At 42.7% G+C, this 22552-nt stretch overlaps 1 protein-coding gene across 9 annotated transcripts in view; it reads right to left on the reverse strand.

The window, feature by feature from the left end:
- Nucleotides 1-22552, reverse strand: part of diaph2 (diaphanous-related formin 2) — a 472316-nt gene that overhangs the window by 173504 nt on the left and 276260 nt on the right. For all 9 annotated transcript variants that reach the window (XM_017698456.2, XM_017698459.2, XM_017698458.2 and 6 more), the window contains 2 exons: nucleotides 16579-16680; nucleotides 14416-14655 (listed from right to left, as the gene is read on the reverse strand). In XM_017698456.2, the coding sequence (XP_017553945.1) occupies nucleotides 14416-14655; nucleotides 16579-16680 (342 nt within the window). The remainder of the gene's footprint in view (nucleotides 1-14415; nucleotides 14656-16578; nucleotides 16681-22552) is intronic.

Here is a 22552-nt window from a genome sequence, read left to right on the forward strand (position 1 = left end):
TACATTCACTTTCTTGTCAGTCACAGCCAGTCCATGTGGAGTGTGAAAATACAAACGGATAAAATGAAAAATGAAATATAGCGTGTCGGGCCATGTCACCCCAGTGGCATATGCGCATAAATTAAAGCCTGTCAATGAGGGGGGAAAAACTCCACCTACTGACCCACTTACATCCTGGTCTCTATGGATGAAGGAAAGGAAAGAATAAGTTAAAGCAGTCTCACGTGAAGAGTGATATGAAGGAAGAGAAGGAAGAGGGAGAAGAAAAAAAAACGAAGGGGAGGAAGGGAGGGAGGAGTATGTATGCCAGCCAGAGGGACTGTGCGTGCCTGTGTCTGCCAGCGTCTCCACTCCAGTGCATCGGCAACTTGTTCCATATTCATTCCCCACTGTGATTGCACTGCTGCTCGAGCTGCATGCTGAGAGAGCTAATTAGCACAGCCCACCTCAGTGTGCCCATCCCGGCAATATTCCTGTTATAAAACCCAACAGCCAAGCTCCACACACACATACGCACTTGTATGCTAGCAGCCTCTTGTACACACACTGTGCCCCTTAGACGCACACTGCACTCGCACACTCACTCACTCTTTCATTAGATGGGGATCAATCATCTGCTCACTTTGGGTAATCACAATTTAATTTCATGCATTTCAAATTTTAATTTGTTTATTGTTATACCCCAAACTGTCATTATCGCATGCTAAGGCGCTGCTGTGCAGAGTTGTTTTCATCTGCTACATAAGATCAACAGTATGCCAGCAGATGAGGAAAGGAAGGGAAAAATCTGACTGTAATCATGGAATCCAGACACTTTTTTTCATGCCAAGGAATTGCTGCCTAAATGTGGCATAATTCAGCATTCAGATGACAAAAGAAACTGAGCAACTCAAAAGAAATTGAACCACTCCCTCCATCCTATCAAAGTTCTAGGTGTGGAATTCTCCTTAGATGTGTTGATGACAGCAGGAGGTATATAATACACTCTTTGTTGACTTTTCTTTTCCCCTTTCTATCCTGTCAGCCTAAGGAAATGTCCGGCCCCTGCAAGTGTAGGCCAAACCAGGAAGAGACATAAGGACAGAGAGGGAGGGAGTGAAAACACTGACATTTATTGAATACAGTTGAGGGCAATTGATGTACTTGCTGTGTGAGCAGTGTAACCCTGCAGTTTTGCATGATTAGCAAGTCATAAAGTTTATCTGACAGAATTGCAAGCTGATCAACACCTAGCAGTACAGATGTTATAACTGGGCATGCTGCAGGTCCCTCACAGCATAAAATGGAACTGATGTTGAGACCAAAATAACAAGAAGGTAAGGTTTAGTCTAACCTAAAAACTTGTCTTTAGCTCCCTCTCTGTTTTGTACAGTTTAAGATCTACACCCTATAAAGATAGAGCACAAAGACTAAGGCAAAAAAATGTCACTGTTCTGTTCCCAACACATTCTCCTCAACAGAGAGAAGCAGAGATTTCTATCAAATTAGACGAGCACATTCCCCGGCACAATCCACATCAGTCATGTCAGCTCCACCAGTAATCTTGTTAGGAATTGAATGATCTAATTTGCCTTAAGTTATGATGTTCCACTAATTTTCCAGTCAAGGCACTTTCATTTCGTCCCCCCAGGCTCCGTTCCCCTCCTTGCTCCTCGTTGCTGTGCTTCGCACCGAGCTGCTCTTCCTTCCCCAATGAGCTCTGACTGAGTCTGCTGTACCAAAAGAACCACCAATGAAGCAAACTGCAATCTCCATGAATGTAGGCAACCTCTTCCCCGGCAGCACCGGCACTTTGCATCAGATAGATCCTACTGTTTAGCAGGATAACTCTCATTCTGTAGGCATATCAACAACACCCACTGCCCATTTTGTTCTCAGAATCTCAGAACAGTGAATCAGACAGCATTCACTGCACTAATGCCTTTACATTCCTGTTGAATGTTGGAACAGGTTTTAGTACTGATGCAAGGATTTCCTTAATGATACTGCAATTCAGATTCTTTGCAAGTCCAATATTTCATAAGGACCTCTTCATGTGGATGATGAAGCAAATTTGTGAAATCAGCTTTCAGCATTGTGTTACTATGTAAGCATGTGTTTATCTTCAGGGATTGCGCTCAATTTGAAAAATAATAAAACAGCTTTCAAATTAGATTGTGGAGAAGGATGGACAGGAGAAAAGAAAGAAAGAAAACACTTAATAATTTAATGTAGTAATTTTATCTCACTCTGTATTTTTGGAAGAGCACTGATGCTTCATGCAGAATAAACTGTCTCCACAGACATGTCTGAAATATAGCCATAAATTCTCCAGAATAATTAGCTAATAAGAGACATGAGTGACTATGGGAGGAAACAAATCTCACATCATCTAAAGGACTGTCATCTCTGATTTCTCAATTAAACTTTCTCTTTCTTTCTTTTTTCCTCCTGCTTGCAACCATGGATTCCATGATTCTTCTAGATTTCGATTTTTGCATTAATAGTCCAGGAGGCCGTGTCAGACAAACTCCCACTCAAACAAGTAGACACTGATGGGGAGAGCAGAGCAGTGAGAGAAAGAGAAGACTGCATCATGGTCAACAGTAGCAGAAGAGAGTAGAGCCTACACTAGAGCAGCAGCCAACAAACTAATCTCAGAGCTCCTAGGCCTGTCATGGAGATCATTTGCTTACTGCGAATGACAAGTGAAAACCATAGAGCCCCAGGCTACACCTCTGGCAGTGGGCAATATTGGGGTGGAGAAAGAGGTAGCGAAGGGAGTTAATCTGTTCATGAGCATACCATCTGTGAGAAAGTTTACTGTGGCTAGGAGACTATATAACTCTTTTTCCCTTAAAACTAATAATACTACACTGATATTCAGGCATTTAAATTAAAATTGCAGTTACTGGAAGATGTCTTGTTTTTATAACAAAAATATAGCTAATTAGTTGTATGCTTTTTTTTGACTAAGGCCTTCTTCACATGTATCTGGAAATTTAAAAAAAAATTCCATCTTCATCCACACCATATATAATGAGCAAGACGATAATGTAGCTTAACTGTATCTCATCTGTTACGTGAGGTTTTCACAGTGGATTTTTTTATTGTTTCTCTATAAGGTGACCAGATTTCTGAAATAAAAATGGAACGTGTCATTAAAATATCCAATTTTTTTATCTATGAAAATAAAAAGGCGGACAGTTTCAGTTTCATGTATTTTGACCATGGTAACTGTTGTGCTGTAATAAACTGTTACTGAACAAATTAGGTAAGTTTGTAAACCATGGCAGAATACCTACAGTAGCCTGCCATGGTGAGTAAAGCACAGTAAACTATGAAACACTCTATGAAAACGGTAAGCACGATTTATATTTTTTGCTTTTCATCTCTCAAGATTTGTCAGTCGTTGCTTTTCAGAACTTTTTTTTTTTTTTTTTTTTTTTTTTTTTTTTTTGCCTGTCTTGTCTGGCAGATTTGCAATCAGAATTATGGTCAGACTGCGTTACTGTGCCAAACAGATTTACTTTTCCAAAATGAGCACTATAGATTATAGGCTCATCTTGTCAGTGTTTCTTTTTCTTTATTTATTTTTTAATTATTTGATTTCATTTTGTTTATACATTTGATATTTTAATGAAAATGTGTTAGCATCATGCCAGACTTGACAGGCCAGGGGAATCTGTAAAGAAGGGAGAGGAGAGATAAGCGGGGGGGGGGGGGGGGGTAAAAAAGGGAAATAACATAAGGGCAGAAAAAAAAGAAAAACACAGCGCAAATGCCACGGCGATGGTTCACCAACTGCTGCTCCTGAGAAAAGAGAAGAAAGTGTACCTGAGACGTACAGCACTTGGAGATACTACACAAATGACTGTGATGTATGTGTATGTGAGTGTGTGTGTTTGTGAGTGCAGTACAGTATAAATTTGTCACAAGATGCACTCAATATCGAGGGCAGAAAGCTGCGACAACATCCCCCCAGAGGCCAGAGGAAGGCAGAGAAAGACCAGGGAATCCCGCCCGCCGCGGCCCCCCCAGGAGCAGTGGAGACCCTGGGCCGTATCTCCCAGTGACCCCTGCATGCCCACCCCAGCGGAAGGGAGAGGGGGACTCCGGACAGCACCCCCCCCAGCCATGGAGCGCAGGTCCAGGGGAACCAGAGGAACCAGAGCCGCCCCCAGGATGCCCCTCCCCATCACGAGGCAGCAGCAAAGACCCAGCGCCTCATACGCCCGAGAGCCAACCACCACCCAGCAGGGCCCCATCCCCGCCGAGGGGCCTTGAGCCGCCCCGGAGCCCAACCACCCAGGGGAGCGGGCCAACCGTCACGCCGGAGTACCAGGCCAGGCCCTGAAGCCCCAAGGCGCCCCCCATCTGGGGGGGAAGTAGCAACCACAGGGGAGCAGCCGGGAGAGGACCGGGGACAACAATCCCCCGACCCAGAACCAGCTGTCCTCACATACACTCAACCTCATATATACATCTACATACCTTCACTCCCTTATATTCCTCCACTCCTATATATACACCTACGCACACATACCTCCACACCTATATACATTCCTACATACATACATACACCCACATATATACATACACATCACCCCAATATGTACAAACACCCACCCATATATACACCCCCCGTCCCCCTAGATGAGGTGGGGGCGAATGGAAAGGCCAGCCAGTAACAGTTTGTATAAGGATGCATACATGGGACGAACGTGCACACGTGCGGGGGGGCGCACACACGGGAGGAACATGCACGACTGCACACGAGTCCGAGGGCGCACGCCAGGGAAGAATGCGCGCGGGCGCACAGACGCCCACACCCACCCAACCATACAATGCCACATGGCTGGCACCGCCATACCGGCCACCCTCCGCGGCGGGGGCGGCGGGGGCCCGGGCAGCAACCCCAGAACGCCAGGAATGCCCCCGGCCCAGCCCCTGTTCCGGCGTTCAACACCCCGCCCCGGTAGGGAGCAGGAAACGGGTGAGGGATGACCTTCCCACCCTTCCACCTCCAGTGAAGTGTTGAGTGCAGGAGTTGGTGTATATGAATGTGGGGTAGGGTGTGATACTATGGTGTAGTTAAAATTGGGGGGACAGGTGTGTAGGCAAACATGGGCTAAGCACCGGGCCACTGGTCTGCAGTGTCCATCTACACCGTCCCCTCAAAAGCCCTGAATGTCTAAAGTGCAGTAAAAACTGAGGGACAGACAGTCGTCAGGAGACGAGTGAGGCTATGACAGCGGGTCGACCTCATTGACCCCCGGCAACATGCCTGCCCCCAGGATCCTAAATGTATGAGTACTGTGTGTGTTTGTGTGTGTTTGCTTGGGTGGGGGAATAATGTATGTATGTGTGTGTGTCTGGGGGTGGATGGAGGAGGGGTATGTAGGTCCAGAGGCAATGATCCTCTGGAAGAGGAGAGCCAGCTGACTAGCTGGCTCATGAGGCTCCGCGTTTCACTGTCCCCCCGCTCGAGGCAGGATGAGGTCGGCCCGGGGAGGTCACGGAGACACCCTATGCCGCCACCCCGCCCAAGCCCCCACCTCCCCCACCGCAGAGAGCAGCCCGCCCAGCAACACCAACCACACAGCACCACATGCCCATGCGAACGCGGGCGTCCGCACATCCACACACCCCCCCCCACCGCACACACCCCCGGACCCACACACAGCCCCCCCCCCCTCCCCCCGCACACACACACCCCCACACATAGACACACCCGTCCCACATATACATCTACCCTCATGTGTACCCACACATTCACTTAGACATATATGTACACCTAGACACATTCATCCTCTATATACACCCACACATCCACCTGCTCTCATATATACACCTACACATAGACCCCCACATCTATATACACCTGTACCGAACCATTCCAGTCAAACAACAACAGACATCAACGAGACAGAAGACAAGCTGGCCTGAGTCAGGAACCCATTGCCCCCAGTCCACCCCACACCCCCCCCCACTGGACACCGCCCCACCCCCGCCACTCAGGCACCCCAGAACCCCAAGGCATAGACCCGACCCCCGATGCAAGGTCAACCCGCCCCACCCGGTGGTGCGCCCGCAGCGGCGCAAGCCATCCCCGCACGGGCAGGGACCCAGCATGGGGTCGGGCGGCTCTAAGGCATCGGGCCCCGGGTCCCGCCACTAGCCCCGGAGGGGAGGCTAGCTACCCCACCCAGGGCCTGCACCCGCCCTCCACGCATCCCCGGACCTGCACCCGAGGCAAAACGGCGGCGCCCCCCGAGCCCCCACCCATCCACCACCAACCAGGGCAAGCACACAGACACCCCAGGTCAGCCGCCGAGGCCCCCCAGCTTACTCAGGAAGTTACCGACACAAGCAGTCATCCCAGAGTCAATTCCCAGCCACCAACTAGGCCACCCGGGAGATGAAACCACAGCCAACCACCCCGACTAACTAGTGGAGTTGATCAGTGGGAGCCAAAGAGAGTTAAATTCCTCCAACTGGTTTTTAGAGGAAGCAGACATTCTTTCCAGACTAATGTGATCAAATAATAAATTTTTGTAAAGAGTAATATGTAGATCTTTTTTTTGCTTCCAGTTAATGAGGATGGTTTTCTTGGCGATGCATAGGGCAGTGAGAACTATGTGTGATGTATTTGCATCCATAACCAATTCACTGACGTCTCCTAAGATGCACAGTCTGGGTGAGGTTGGGATGCAACATTTAAGCCACGTGGACAAGTCTGTACATATCCTGTGCCAGAACATCTGAACAGGCCTACAATCCCATATAGCATGCAGATAGTTATCGGTTACATTGGCTGTACAGTGGGTGCATATGTTTGATTGTGCTAGGCCCATTTGGAACATCCTTTGTCCTGTATAATGTACTCTATGAAGGACTTTGTATTGTATAAGTTGTAAGTTGGGGCTTTTACTTATTTTGAAGATATTTGAACATATTTCTATCCAAAAGCTTTGATCTTGATTGATAGAGAGATCACGTTCCCATTTGGCTATCAGGAGGGAGATTGAGTCATCAAATTTTAATAATATTTGGACAGTTTTGATAATAATTTAGGGGTACATAAATTTAAAAATTCAGTTACCCATGTTGATATTTCCAGATTTAGTTGGTTGGGATTAAATCTCTCTTGAATGATGGATTTCAATTGTTGATATTCAAGAAATTTACTGTTGTTTATTCCATATTCTGATATGAGTTCCTGGAATGTGATAAAGCTTTTCAGAACTTAAGATACTGAGATTTTTTCCGAGTATACAATCGCCCACGTGTCCGGCCGGACACTGAAGGATGACTGACTGTCAAGCCCTCCTGCTACCCACTTCAGACCAGCTGCCCACACCCCAGCTACCGCCACCTACCTTGGACTAGCTGCCCACCCTACACTGATGTTTTCATAGACTCCTAGCTATTACTACTACTAACACTACTGCTATTAATATTAGTAGTATAATCACTTATAGGTAGTTTGACCAGAGGAGGATGGGTCCCCCCTGGTGAGCCTGGTTCCTCCCAAGGTTTCGTCCTCAGTTCTGAGGGAGTTTTTCCTTGCCACTGTTGTCCCTGGCTTGCCTGCCGGGGGTTTTTTACATTTTTACATTCTTGTTAAAACTTTGTCTTTTCTGGAATTCTGTCAAGCTGATTTGTGACAACGTCCATTGTAAAAAGCGCTATACAAATAAATTTGATTTGATTTGATTTAAAAAGGGTCTTAAAAGTCACTAAGGCTAGCGGATTAGGCAGGGAAAAGAAAGCAATATTTTTACCACAAAAGATTTACTGAACAAGCCCATTATTCATATTCATATTAAATATTTTGGCAGCGAAAAGACACCGAATGTAGACACAGATTGTATGGTAGTCTACATTCATGTAGATTGTATGCTTATACAAATCAGCCAAGTTATTATCTGGTAATATGATTTAAGTCCCATAACCGCACCTCTGCTTTTAATCCCTAGGTCACTTTGTGTCTTGAAAAGACATTTGTGGACCTGTTGACCCACTTAACACTTGCTAGCTTCTGGTTGTGTTTTACACAGCAGCATTCTCTAAAACTAGGCACAGAACTACTTTGCAGCAGCCAGCCCCCTTCATTGTCCAAAACAAGCACAACGTGAGATGTCTGTCTGTCTGCTCTGCTGCCAGGTCTTTCCTAAGAATTTCTGATTTTATTTTACACTTAAAAATGGTGACTGTCCTTGGAACATGTGGATGTCGGGTCTCCCTACCTAGCTAACATCAGCTATAAAATTTAGCCTAGTTAGTGGTAAATTCATGCTAATTCTCAATCCTCTCCTTAATTAACTGTGTAATAATGGTCAAATTTAAATGTCTGATGCCAATATGATTCCAAAATCACCATGCATCTCTATATTTTACAGTCCTCTTTTAACAAATCAGTTTCAGTGAATTATTGCCCTGTACATTGTCTTCTACATTATCAGAAATAGTGATTTCATCATTATGGCTATCCAAGTTCTTGAGTACCTGTGAATATCCCTATAGCTAATACAATAAAGCAAAACAGCAGAAGAGAGAACATTCTCTCAGGGCTCTGCTCTGTGCTCTTTTCAGGTCATGCTGAGAAGAATGAATCATGTATAAGAGAAGTCTCCAAAGGAAAGAGGTAAAATCCAGATTTAATGAACATTATCTGTAAATTAAAGCCTTTTCATGCTCCTTGCTTTGAACTGAGCCTAGCTAAGGAGCAAGTCTTTCCCCACATGGCCGTTTTCATTTTATTTGAAGTTGCCATAATCTTTGTGTGCATTCCTCCGAGTCTACCTTTCTGAAAGATGTCAAATCTCCTCCATAGAAGTTACTTTGACAAGGACAGAGGCACGAATACACAGCAGAGGGCTAAAGTTCCTCTCTCTCTCTTCCTCTCTGTCTTCCTCTCCCTTTTGTTGGCTCTTTCACTCTTTCTCCCTCCCACCCTCACTAAGATTAAAGTTAACTGAATCTTAGAAGAACCTGAATGCCCTTTGTGTCTCTGGGAGATGATGACCAGAGAAGAACACTGCAAAATCTTCATAGATGAAAACAGTCTTTCACTCAAGAGCAATGTGAAAGTGGGCTTGCGTGCTGCTCAGATCAAGAGGTGAATCCCGCTTTACTTGATGCAACATCTTCGCATGAGGTGTACACAGATGGAAGCACTGTTGCCAAGCCCAATCTTATGCAACATAAATACATGCAATTACACACAGTAGTTACAAAAATGGCCAAGGTTATTATAATTCAACAGCTTCTACAGTCTCCTGCAACATTAAAGACCTGTAAAAGCAGCATTCTTCATAATGACTGCAGTTCAAGGACACTATGTGCAGATTTCAGGGTCTCAACTCTGCCTCTGTATAATGAACTGCTGCACATATGGCTCACACAGTAATATAGACTGTTTTTGATATAAGAAAACCGGCAAGCACATACTGAAACACACTGCACTAAGCCCTTGCATGTCAGAGAGTCACACACAGTGTTGTAAAACACTTCATGGCACAGCATAGCAAATATAATATAGAAACGAAAGCAACTTATTAAAGTTAAAGGTTAAATTAGACTCTGCATTTGACAAAACGAAATGTTCTTCTTTGCTGGAATAAGCACAAAATAAGTCATCCTTTTGTTAGAATGTATGATAACGCATGATGAAATAGTAACTTGCAGCTAACAATGTTGTGCAGACAGAACGTAAATCCTACCATATGTACAGGTACATTGCCTGCAGATACTGAAGCAATTGTGCTGTGACAACCTATCACTCTCTATCCATCTCTAAATATCAGACCTGACTAGGGCTGTCACTATTAAAGTCATTAGCAATTAATGGATTATTCTGATGATTAATCAAATAATAAATTTTAGAAAAGACAAAATTATTATGTTCTACAGAAAAATATTATTTTTTACATATATATTCTTTTTTAGTTTACCTTTCCTATGTTCAAGTGCATCTATTGTATCAATTACCCAATTCTATGTCTTTTCTAAACCCAAGAAACAAAGCTTTAAAAAAAGTGAAACAATAAAAAAAGAACTTAACTAAATAACAACAAACCATGCAAAGCCTTTCAGAGATTTCAGAATCTTTTACTGTAAAAACACAAAGAGGCTTTTAAAAACACATCTGGCAAAACAAAAGCTTAAAAATGGAAGTGTAAATGAGTTTTTCTGTTTCTTACTGTAAGGGATAAGAGTAACTAAAGATAACTTTAAATATGTTTTACAATCATGAAAACTGCCAAATAACCATATTGAACGGGCAATCGATTACTTTTAATAAAGTTTAATTGGATAATTGTGTCAGGCCTACCGGTGACCCAGTAACACTGGTAAAGTGCTATCCTTGACAAGAAAACATTCACTGTTACATAAAGGAGAGCAGTGTTGACCTGTATTTCTTTAAAAAAAACACATGTTCATTGAAAGAGCAAAGAACATTAGTGATCTCTATTTGATTAAGCCTATGCCTCTCTAAGGGCCTGAGTCTGGCCACTGAGCTGTGACTGGGGGACTCTGGGTCAGCCCATGGCCAGCCCTCCCTGATGAGCTCATTAGCTAGTTAAGACCCACCACTTAGGGGTCCATTTACTTGATTGACCCGGGTAAGAATGTAGGCATTTTCCTTTCTCTAACAATAATGACCCAATCAACCCCTTGGGGAGGACTGGGCTCTTCTGCAGGCCCTCCACTACAATTTAACCAATTTTGGCCTGGACGAATCTCAATGTGATTCGGCACCTTCATAAAGGTTCAACAGGAAACGCTAATACGGAATGCATGTCTCTGAAAAGAAAGGAAAAAAACAACAAAAAAGAAACTGTTTACAACTCAGGCTGAAACTACGCTTTGCATGAATGCACTGCTCTCTGGCCCCAAACACCCACAGCCACTGCAGTGCTGCTTATGGGGTGTATGGAAATGGCTGGCCTGCTGGCACCTATGTGCATAGTGCACAGGGAGGGAGAGCAGGAGTGCAGCTGTGAGAATGAGGGACAGCTTTTAGACTGAGAGGTCAGATGAAACACACAGGCACGTCGTGTACCAGCGGTCACTGTGGTCTCTCGGCTCGCTTTTCCACTTGGGATGGCTTGCCAGGGCAGGGTCATGAAGCAGGGGCGAAACTTCCTCTGAGCCATAACAACATGGAAAAGAACCAAAAAGGAAAAAGAAGAAAAAGAAAGCACAGAAAAAAAGACTGCTTAAAATATCTGTGCTCCAATGTCTACCATTTGAACAACACAGTGCAAACTGTATAAAAAATGGCCTTAGGACCATTGTACAACCTAACAAACAAAATACATATGCATGAAGAACTACATACCCAAGTTATGCTGCAGTCTGATATTCTGATATTCTGGTGGAAAGCTAAAGTGAAATTTTCAAGCCCATAAAACTTCATCTAATGTTTCATTGATTTATTCCAGTCCAGTGTGATTAGTATGCAGCCCCAGAACAGAAAAAGGTTCACAACAGGCATGCATGAATAAAACTTCACAGTCCAGGATGTTTTATTTAGTCATATTAAAATGAGCATTGATTAAACATCATGCTGCAAAATAGTTAGATAAAATATTTTTAGATTTCTAAATTACCTTCTAAGTTACAATGTAACTCAGCAAGAAAATAACACTGAGAACAGGTTAATCGCACCCAGATAAATAAATGAAAAGTGCAAAAATGAAAGGGGAAGCAAAGAAGAAAGAAATTTGACTATCACACAACTGGCTCCAGTTTAAACCCCTGCAGCTAAAACACCTGTCTCCAAGTGGCAGGTGGGACCACTCTAAGTGGATGACAACGCCAACAGAAAGATCTAACCAAGAATGGCAGTGCAATTCCGACTGGGACCGGAGACAGGGGTGGGGGAGCTGACTTTTATAGCAGCACCAAAATGGCTACACCATGCAAATTAGTCTATAAAACACAAGGCCAGGATTACACACTCATGAAGACAACATGTTCATTGCAACATCCCTCAAGCTCATTACATAAAGTAAACTCTCCAATTTCAAAAAGTGCTTGCATTTTGACTTCTAAAATCTGCTTAGATCCACTCATTAGCAGGAGGTAGGGCTGAATTATTTTTATATAGATCACAAGAGCTTTTAATTTTAATTAAAAATGGTCTCCAACCACAGTCCTAGAGAACTACCTTCCTGCAGAGCCTAGTTCCACATTTAAACACATTTTGCCACACCTGCTCCAGTGTGCATCCAGAACCCCACCCACTCACTCCAAGAAGGCTGAATACGCTGACCTGTTGTTTGGTGCATAAGCACACACAGCAGTCAGTGTTTTCCTCTCTGCAATTCCAATTTGCATTGAGGCAACTCTCTCTTCCACCAGGACAAACTCCAACTGCACGGCTGCTAGCCAGGAACTCATGAGTATCCCCACTCCCATCCGGTGCCTCTCACCCTGTGCAACCCATAAGTAGGAGAGGGACCAACCCCTTCCAGGAGTTTGGTTCTAGAGCAGACACTGTGAAGGTGAGCCCAACTATATCTAGTTGGTACCTCTCAACCTCTCACACAAGCTCCGGCTCCTTCCCCCCCAGTGAGGTTACATTCCACGTGCCAAGAGCCAGTTTCTGCCGCAAGGGCCTAGGCCACCAAGGGCCCCCCTGCAATCTCCCACTGCCTGTGCAGCACTGCACTGCTCCCACATGCTGGAGGTTGCGGGTGGTGGGCCCATATGGTCTCCCTACATTGCCTCTTCGGGCTGAGGGGACACTACTCCCAGGCCTGGCACAAGGGGTAGGTCCCGGTGACCCTCTCCCAGGCAGGGTACATAATTTTCTGTGCCCATTTTTCATGGTGGGTTTTTGGATCGCGTTAGCCTGGGTCTTCACTCCAGACCTGTTCGCCCTGGGAGACCCTACCAGGAGCATATTGCTCCCAACAACTTAGCTCTGAAGATCCCTAGACCACACATGCCCTTCCCCCATGACAAGACCCCAATCCAGGAAGGGTATGATGATGTTTTAAGTCATATTTATGCAGAAATATAGAAAATTCTAAAGGGTTCACAAACTTTCAAGTACCACTGTAAGTAAGAGGCAGGCCAGCTTTGAATGCATGAATTGCTGTGTGAGTTTGACCTATCACATGTAGAAAAATGCCCATGAGCTGTGTAAGTGACAACATAACCACTGCCATATAGGTGGCAGTCTGGTAGAATAGGTTGTAACAGTGTAAAGTATCACTAATGTAGGAGCCCCACAGCAGAGCCACATCTGCAAAAGATCAAAGATTTGATTTGTCATCCAAGAATGCCACTGCTAGGTTAGCAAGGTCTTGAGTCCCAAAATCTTACACACACCTACCACTTGAAATTGTTATAGCATAACTGTTATAACAATTTAGCCTAATCATGGCAATTTAAAATTAATCAATGCCATCTTTAGAGTTTTAACCTGTACAGACATGTTCACTGCACTATTATTATTGCACATTATAGTGCAAATGTGTGTTAAAATGTGAAAATGCATCAGATGCTGGTATCAGTACTGGCAACAACACAGTATTATCATCCCAGAAATTACTGATCATTATGAAATTAAAATTCCATATAGATGACAGGCTAATGTGGAACAAATGTCAAAATGCAAAAATACTGGTCACCAGGTATTCCTTTTACATCAAGTAAAGAAAAAATTTTAAGTCATATATAACTCTGCTGCACAGCAAGCGACTGATCGGGTTTAATGCTTGTAACAGCACCATTGCTACAATATTCTGGAATAGGGGAGTCCAATCTTATCCACAAAGAGCCGGTGTGGCTGCAGGTTGGAGCACACAAGCTGGAACACAACAAGCTGGAGCATACCTGATTCTACTTGATTAATCAGTTTGTCTTACTCTTCAAATATTTCATCAGGTGACCTCCTGCTTTGTTGGAGTTAAAAAAAACATGTTCTTGAGGCAATGCACCAGGAAAATAATTTACAAGATACAAACAGGGTTAGACAGGGAACTAAGCTTAGCCCTTAGACTTTTGTTTAGACAAGCCCACTACAATTTTGTGATTGGGCAATGGCCACACACTGAGAATGACATGGGCCACTAATATGTCTAGATGTGTGGACTCCTTTCATTTTATATAGGACTACACTACAAACAATGATGTTCTTACATTGTCCTGGTCCTACGAATGGTCAGTCCCTCCCTTAGACATAAAGTAACTATATTGTCATGCACGATAACATTTGGTATGTAACCAAAGAATTACAGTGCCACTCCAAGAATGAATAAAAAGCTTTAACCTGTAAAGCAGTTTTTGAAGCTATCTTGGAGACCCCCCTTCAGAATGCCTTTTTTGATGTTGCAAATGTTTAAATTCAGCTATGGACTAGTGGGTGTTGAAAGCACAAGAGCTGAATGGAGATGCTAGCTTGAGCTACAGTACCTTGCAGAGGAAGCTGACGTTGAAGCCAAATGTTTGGGCATTTCTGGAGCCAGCGTTCATGTAATTCCCCACCAGCAGCACCAACTCGAGGAGCCTACAGAAACCCTCGCTCTTCTTCACCTCCTCACAAGCGAAAGTAACGTTCATGATGTCTGGCCGAATGTTATTCACCTGCTCCTCGAATGTCAGCTTGAACAGGATTCCATTGAGGCGAGGGCGCAGCAGCTTCACTGAGCTCATCTGCAAACAATAGAAAAAACAGGTCAAACACTTCTACATGCTAGTCATCCTTGCAGTGCCCACACTGTTTTTCAGTATTTGGTAATTAAAATGACTGATAAAGTCAGCTTTACCATGGTCTACAACCTGAAAAGGGGAAAGTAAACAAAGCAATTATATTTGAATTGTATCATCGAACTCAAGACACATCTGCCAACAAGACATATGAGATGCAAAGAAAAAAAAAACTCCAACAAATTCCAAATTGAGCAGTTCACCCGCAATTACATTTATCTGCACGATAAAGCACCATCAGAAAACATACACCATTGGCTATGAGACAGATTTGTGTGAAAGTAATATAAAACCAATCAATACTTTTTATTCTAGGTCTGCGAGAGAAATGAAATGACATTTGAGTAAACAGAAAGGTTGGGTTGGGGTGAGAGGAAGGAGTACAGTGAAGTGCAGAAAAAAAGAAGAAGAAGCAGAAAACAACAACCATGAGTTGAACACTGCAAGAGCTGCATGCAGAGGAGATCAACCCAAGACACTTGTGCTCCAGATCTACACATAATGCAGTGCTTGCAGGCAGCTCAGAGACGCAGCTGAGATGTTTCAATACTTCTCACATACTTCTCACATCTCATTATTATGTGCAAGTTGTCTGTCAAAACCCAAAGTCACCTGTTCCCCACCCCCTCCTCATAACACAGACATACACACATAACTATACATCACCCTTGCCCTGTCTGTCTTCATTTGATTTTTTCCCTGTATATTATAAAAGGAAATCACAATAAAGGAGTCGAGTTGGTGACAGCTCTACTGGGAAGAAAGCTGAAAGTCACTTATTTCCCCAAGGAGCTGTGTGAGGTGGTGTTGATGAGGTGCCTCCTCATCCTATATTGCTTGCCTTGCTTCATTATGTCCTCAGAAGACACACGCAGAGAATGCTGTAAGGTACATCTGAAGATAGGACTGAGAAAGCAAAAAAATAAATAAAAGAGGGTCAGAAATCTGCTTAGCCTTTGGTTCAGAACAGGTTGAACAGCACCATTGTGGAGCCCAGTTATGGGATATGTTCAGTGCACATGGCACATCTGCATCCAGACAACATAAAATTCTAATGCTGGAGGAAAATATGTAGGTGCTTTGCACAGTAACAATAGACACAGTGTGCAGAAGTAACAATAAGGCACACAAGTAGCAACTAAAAGGGCTCTGACACTTTGAAAACATGGAGACTTAATCATACTCTGTATTAAAATCAAGCACTGCCTTGCTCTTTATTATTCATCAAAATCACAACTTCTGTCAGTCACAACCAGGCTACCAGATTTGACTTGTCATAAAAAATGCCCTTTATATTCTTGGCCTTTTAATTATACATTACTGCATCTCTTTATATATTGAATAGCACTGATCCTGCACAGAGCCTGAAGGCAGTCTTCTCTCTCCTGTGCGCTCCCTGTCTTTCATTCACTCACTCTCTCTCTCTTTCTCTCTCTCCTCCTTTCTCCCTCTTAACGGCTCTATTCTTAATTTCCCGGTTCTCTCCCCATCCGCATCTCAGCTCCGAATCCTTCACACAGACGTGGAGAGCAACTTGTGTGAGCTACATCAGAAACAGAAAGGGGGGGGGTTTGGCGAAGTTGGTGTCACAGAGAGAAAGTGTAAAAAAAAAAACAAGATTGAAAAGGAAAGAAAAATGCCGAGGAACAGAGATGTGTGTGAAGGTATGTGCACTGGAGTGAGATGGAAAAAATGAGGCAATAATAGAGGGAGAGTTGAATCAAAAGGGAGAAAGAAAAGCAAGGGCCAAAAGGAGAAGAAACCTTAGGAAAACAAAAGGACATAATCAATAGCCAATTGAAATGCATCCTCTCGCTGCCTGTCCCGAAGGACCTGAGTGCTGGTCGAAGGGTTGGAGTCAGAACTCACCACAATGCCAAACTGCTCGGACTCACACAGCTCTTCGTACTCGTTCTTTAGCTCAGCCAGAGCACTCAGCTCCTTCTGCTCTGGCAGGTTCTTGATCAGGTTCTGCAGAAACAAACACAAACATGAGATATGAAAGTAGAAGTGAACTTCATACTGAATTGAGCCATAGCAAAATATACACTATTAAAAACAAAGTACTTCAAGGGCTTCTTATTAAAGAAAGTGGTTCTTTACAAAACCATGAACTGAGAAAAAAAAGAGGTGGAGTAAAAAAGTTTTTTTTTTTCTGTGAAATATTTGTGGTGAAATGATTTCAATGTGTACATATTTAAAATGCTTAAATATTATTTTGTACCAATGGTAGTAACTGGTAATTGACCATATAATCACATTTTCATAGAATTTCATACTTAAGAGACACAAATATCAGAGCACCAACAACCAGTCATGACTTAGCTCAATCTAGTTTCAACAATTAAGTTTAAGTAATCCACTGAAAGTCCCTTTATCCAAATAGCAATGTAATATCCAAATAGACTGATAATGTAGCCCAAGAACAGATTTAACAAAGCATCCATAGGCACGAAGCAACAAACCTGATTTTAAATGAGGAAGGGGTCACAGCATCTATTGTGCCTTAAGCTTATCCTCTAAAGTTCACTCATGATTTATGTACAGGCTCTCTAATGCTCACAGCTTCACCTACTATTTCCTGCCGGTATCTCACTATGCAAAGAACGAAGAGGCAGTGAATAAAACAGTCTTTCTCCAACAGTCTACAGACCGATTTGTCTTAAAAATCTCTCGCAGCTGAACTCAAAGGGAAATATTCATGCCTGCCTCAATGTGGGTGTTATTTCAGGCATCACTTCACCGTGTTGGTGGAGAGAACTATGGCAAGCTCTTCACCATAAAGCTTTGCTGCTAGCTGATGATGTTACACTGATGGACAATACAAGTACAGCAAGCTCTACATTATATGAATAGGTGATGTGTCCTGCCATGTGTGCGATTCATTTTAGTGAGGGTTTATAGCAAAGTGGAAAAACACTTGTGCTCCAACTATTAAAGTGAGGTCCACTGTTGCCCTACCCCCCAAAAATAATTTCATATTGCCTGTCTAATTTTCTAATTATTCCTAAAAGGCACTCTGAGGATGATGAAGAAAAGTGAGAGAACCTTCATTTTCCATAAATGTTAACTGCGCAGATAAAGGTCAGTAGAGTAAATGAAGAGAAGCATGGAGACCTTTTTTTCTTTTTCTTTTTTTAAAACACAGAAGAGGCGCCCTTCTCCTAGACTTCTGGAAGCTTCCTCTCTCATTAGTCCCCTAATTTGGCTGGCATGAGCAAGAAGCCTAGAAGGAATGTGGCTGAGCGGGGCTGGGTAACCGGCTTCTGTAAGGCCACTGCTGACTGAGGAGACACTGGAAGTGCCACTGAATACCTAATATGGCATTTGCCATCTAAGCAGTCATTAGTAAGCTAAGAACACCCCATTTCTGTTGATGGCTTGTATGAAGGTGTGACTGTAAAACATCTGGTAAAGTGAAAAGTACATTATTTCCCATCAGATGAGTTGTCTAATGGAGACACTGTAGCATTAAAGACCTCCAGGAATGAAATTTAATATGCTGCCTTACTGTAAACTGTCAACTGTGAGTGATGTAGGTCAATTATCATGGCAGAGCACACTGCTACCCTTTCTCTAAAAATCCTCTCCCTCTTCATCCATTTTGTTGTCATAATGAAGTTTAAAAAAAAAAACAGTGGTTGTATTGGAAAATACTACCAACAATGTGGTGATAGGTACAGACCTTTTAGAGGTAATTAACTAAAACCAAAATTCTGGTTAGTCCCACCCTAGTGTTACAATACTTATGTTGATTGACACTGTGCATGTCTGTATTTGAGTTGAGGAAAAGGGTCTGAAAAATCATATGTCAACAGTTAAGTTATGCCATAAATGTCAGTAGGTAGAACCATAGCTTTCAGTCTGTATGACTGGATGCACTGTGTTTTCAAAGAGAGAACACATGACCACATTCGGATCAGCAAGTGCTTATCAAATCAAATTACTGATAAAATGGAACTGATGTGTGACTTTTATTCCTATATTCCTTATATAAATATAGATGTATTTGCTTGTTCAAAATGGCACGTTGTTAAATAAACTGTACACACATCCTAAAATTTTCAGTTTTGTTGGATCATGTTCACTACATTTCAAATAAACGCAGTGACAGCATTGGGAAATCATATTATTAATGGAAAATAGCAGATAAAACGGTAGAAAAGCCACTTCTTGTGGCTTATAATGGTAGCTAAAAGCACTGGATTACAAAATTGAAATGTAATATCTTAATGTATTATTATTATTCATTATTATTGCTATTATCGGACTATTTAAATTGGCACTAGCCACATCATTTTCATATTGTATGGGGCCTAATATAAATACATTGATGCATAAATAAAAATAAATCAAACAACAAACAAAACATTAAATCAATCAGTCAGTCATATTATTGTACATATTATTTTCATACCTATGAATATTTAGGATAAAGCCTAAATTCGCTTTGACTTTTGACTAGAACTAAAATATAGACATGAATAACCCTGGAATATAGGTGCATGCAGTTAGGTATACTGAAGAGAAGGAAAGTGTTGATCAATACTGTCTTGAAGAAAATACGGATCTCTGGGATTTTGCAAAGAAAAAGTAGATTATAATCTCATGCCAACAAGAAAAAAAAATCTAGAATATACAAGAACCTTTTAAATTACTGTAAAGTATCTGTTTAATAATTTCTTGCTCCAGTGAGCTGAGCACTGCTCTCTAGGGTAACCATTATGACAGATGTGTAGAGTGAAAGTCTCAAGGAAAAAAAAGTTTACTTTTGATTAAACAACCCTTCACTTTGTTCTTTTTGTAAGATCCAAAAAAGTCCCTCAGAAAACAGGACTGTTTACAGCAATTGCGGCATTGACAAGCTAACACATTTCCCCAAAAGACATCTAGTAGGAAAACTGGAAACAAATGCTATTCGAACCTTAAACATAGCAAAACACAGTTTATTGGTAACCTGTTGGGTGGGAAGAAGGGTGAATGAAACTGAGGGCTACCTCTATTGTCTCAAATGCTAAATTAAATAACTGTACTGAGGGAGCTGCAGGAAAAGGGGCCTGCAATCGAGCAGCAAAGATCTGCAATGTTGAGGGGAGGGATTACGGTGACAAAGTGGTCTTTTTCTCATTCGACAGAGTCTAAGTAACATTAGCTTGGCAGTTTGGCTGAGGAACAAAGCTCCCCTCCACAATGTATCATTGATTTTGAATGAAACACAACAACACAGCAGCAAACCATTCAGCCACAGAAATCATCATTTCTAATGCTCCCCTGAATCCGATTATTGGAGTTGTTTTTCTCTGCCGCCACTTGCAGAGAGGAGACAAGCAATTAGGGTTTGTTGGCGCCTCTTCTGGCCCTCTTTTCAGCAGCACACAGTGAACCGCTGTAGAATACGCGGACGGGGGAAAAGCAGGCAGAGGGTGGAGGAGATGAAGGAGGATAGAGCAGTGAGGGAAAAATGGTACTGTTGATTGTTATTACATTTGTCTGTGGCTTTCTTAATTACTAGAACCCCATGTACTGAGTAAATGACACAAAGGCAGAGGCATATGGGCAGGTTTTGCGAGGCGCATCCCAAACCAAGATGAGTCAGACTGCTCTCTCCAGGCCTCCAGACACAATCTGCATCTGGGGGAGCGCAGCACAGAGTGGAGCAGCCCCTGAGTCGACTGCCCTGCCAGGATAATCACTCAGCCATTTGGGTTCTCACAGCAGGGAAAGGCACATGCATGCAGTCACTCGTTACTCTTACTCTCTCCTTGATTGCCTGTCAGTCAACAACCCAAAAAAAAAAATGCTAGAAGAATGTAAAGTGGGAAGAAAACCACACCCTGAATTACAGCAGGGAGTTGAGCGTTGAAGAACGATCTGTAAATGCTGTATAATAATGAAGGCTGATCTGTGATTGTTACTCTGTTGGTTTCACTTGACAGACATCCTGTAATGCATAAGTATATTTAAGTATATTGGCATTTTCAGAAATTAACAAGTTTTACAAGCTTGTACAATTTCTGCAGTTTAGCTTTAGATGATCCATCTTTGAGTGATAGCATGACTATTTTTCTAAGACCAATCACAAGCTTTCTAACAATGTTTTCATCCACAGAGTTTACAGAGCTGTCATATGGGCAGTACAGCACCTGAAGCCTTCACACAGCATCTGCAGTTGTTCATTTTCTCCACAACTACATTATATTTTTCATTAAAGCCAGGCAATGTCATCTCTGCAAGCAGTTTACCAAAGCCTTGGTAAAAAAAAAAAAATTAAAACTTGTAATTTCAAAAACCATATTATCTGCTAATTTTTTTGACTGTGTTTGAACTGGCTGCCTTTTACATAAAATGTGAGCGCATTGCTATTACGCACACTTGCCATGTTTTTCACTCACGACTGGCTGAAAACAAAGCTAGGCTGGATAAGTTCTGCTGTACTGTATGCACCAAAGATAGCAGCCTACTGCTCACATATTAGGGAAATATGAAAATGTATTCACAACCCTTCGCTAAGCACAGTTATGTTAAACTTACCAGACTAGACAGTCACATCATTCATACACTAAAAATTTACAATAGCTTATATGTCTTACCTAAACTGTGCAGCTTTTTATTATTATTAGGTTTTTTTATCTATACATATATAAATATCAGATTGTACTGGCTTTGGTTGCTACTCATTATTGAAGTATTGAAAGACAGAATTATTAGATCAGGACATTTTGAGAGAGAGAGAGAGAGATCTCTTAGAGAGTTCTAATAAGATAGATGTTCTGGTTCAATAAACATTTTGACAGAATGGCAGTATCTGTAGGGCCTTCAGCAACACACTTTGATCTCTGTTGCTATCAAGCCGCTTCCGCTTAATTTATTTCACGTTCCAGAAACACACTCAACCTGCTCCAAATTAATGCACTTTAATGGGGATGTTTGAGCTCTGTTGCAACATACATTCTGTGTCTTTAAAGCCTCAAAAAGCATCAGATTCTACTAAGGGCTGGGTTAGTCTCAGGCTGACAGCAAAGTCGACTGAAAACACTTTATTTATTTTAAATTTATTAGCATTCTCAATTTAACACGATTAAAAAAATAGTGCCGTTAACGCAAATTCTATTTGGCCCTGTGAGTCATCCGTAGTTCGTGTTAAGACTTGACCGTGCGCGACATCTTCATCGATAGAGGAGTAAGTGTCTGTGTTTACATGCAAAGATTTTTGCCAATCCGATCGTATTACAATTACAATTACAATCGTATTACAGATTCAGACTGAGGTGTTTAAGATTAAGATTAAGAGACCCTTATTAGTCCCACAACGGGGAAATTTCAACTCTGCATTTAACCCATCCGTGAAGTGAAACACCACATACACACTAGTGAGCACACAGACACTAGGGGGCAGTGAGCACACTTGCCCGGAGCAGTGGGCAGCCCAATCCGCAGCGCCCGGGGAGCAGTTGGGGGTTAGGCGTCTTGCTCAAGGACACCTCAGTCATGTGCTGTCGGCTCTGGGGATCGAACCGGCGACCTTCCGGTCACGAGGCTGGGTCCCTAACATCCAGCCCACGACTGCCCCAGTATATGCACACTCTATTCAACAATCTGATGAAAATCTTCGTTTACATGCTCACTGCAAGTAATCTGATGCAAAATGAGGCGCATACGTAGAGTAGTGCTTAGGGTAAACGTTACCATGACAGCGAACATCACGTGAGGCCCAGTCAGTGTGAGATCAGTTTCCAGTTGGTGTGCGCAAGCGGCGAGAGCAAGACGTTGTGCTCTGAGACACATAAGCTGGACGTCCGTCCCACCGCCGTCTTTTAAAGATCAGAGCATAAACTTCGTCTTC

The sequence above is a fragment of the Pygocentrus nattereri genome, chromosome 8 (genome assembly GCF_015220715.1).
Source record: "Pygocentrus nattereri isolate fPygNat1 chromosome 8, fPygNat1.pri, whole genome shotgun sequence".
In the NCBI taxonomy this organism is placed as follows: Eukaryota; Metazoa; Chordata; class Actinopteri; order Characiformes; family Serrasalmidae; genus Pygocentrus; species Pygocentrus nattereri.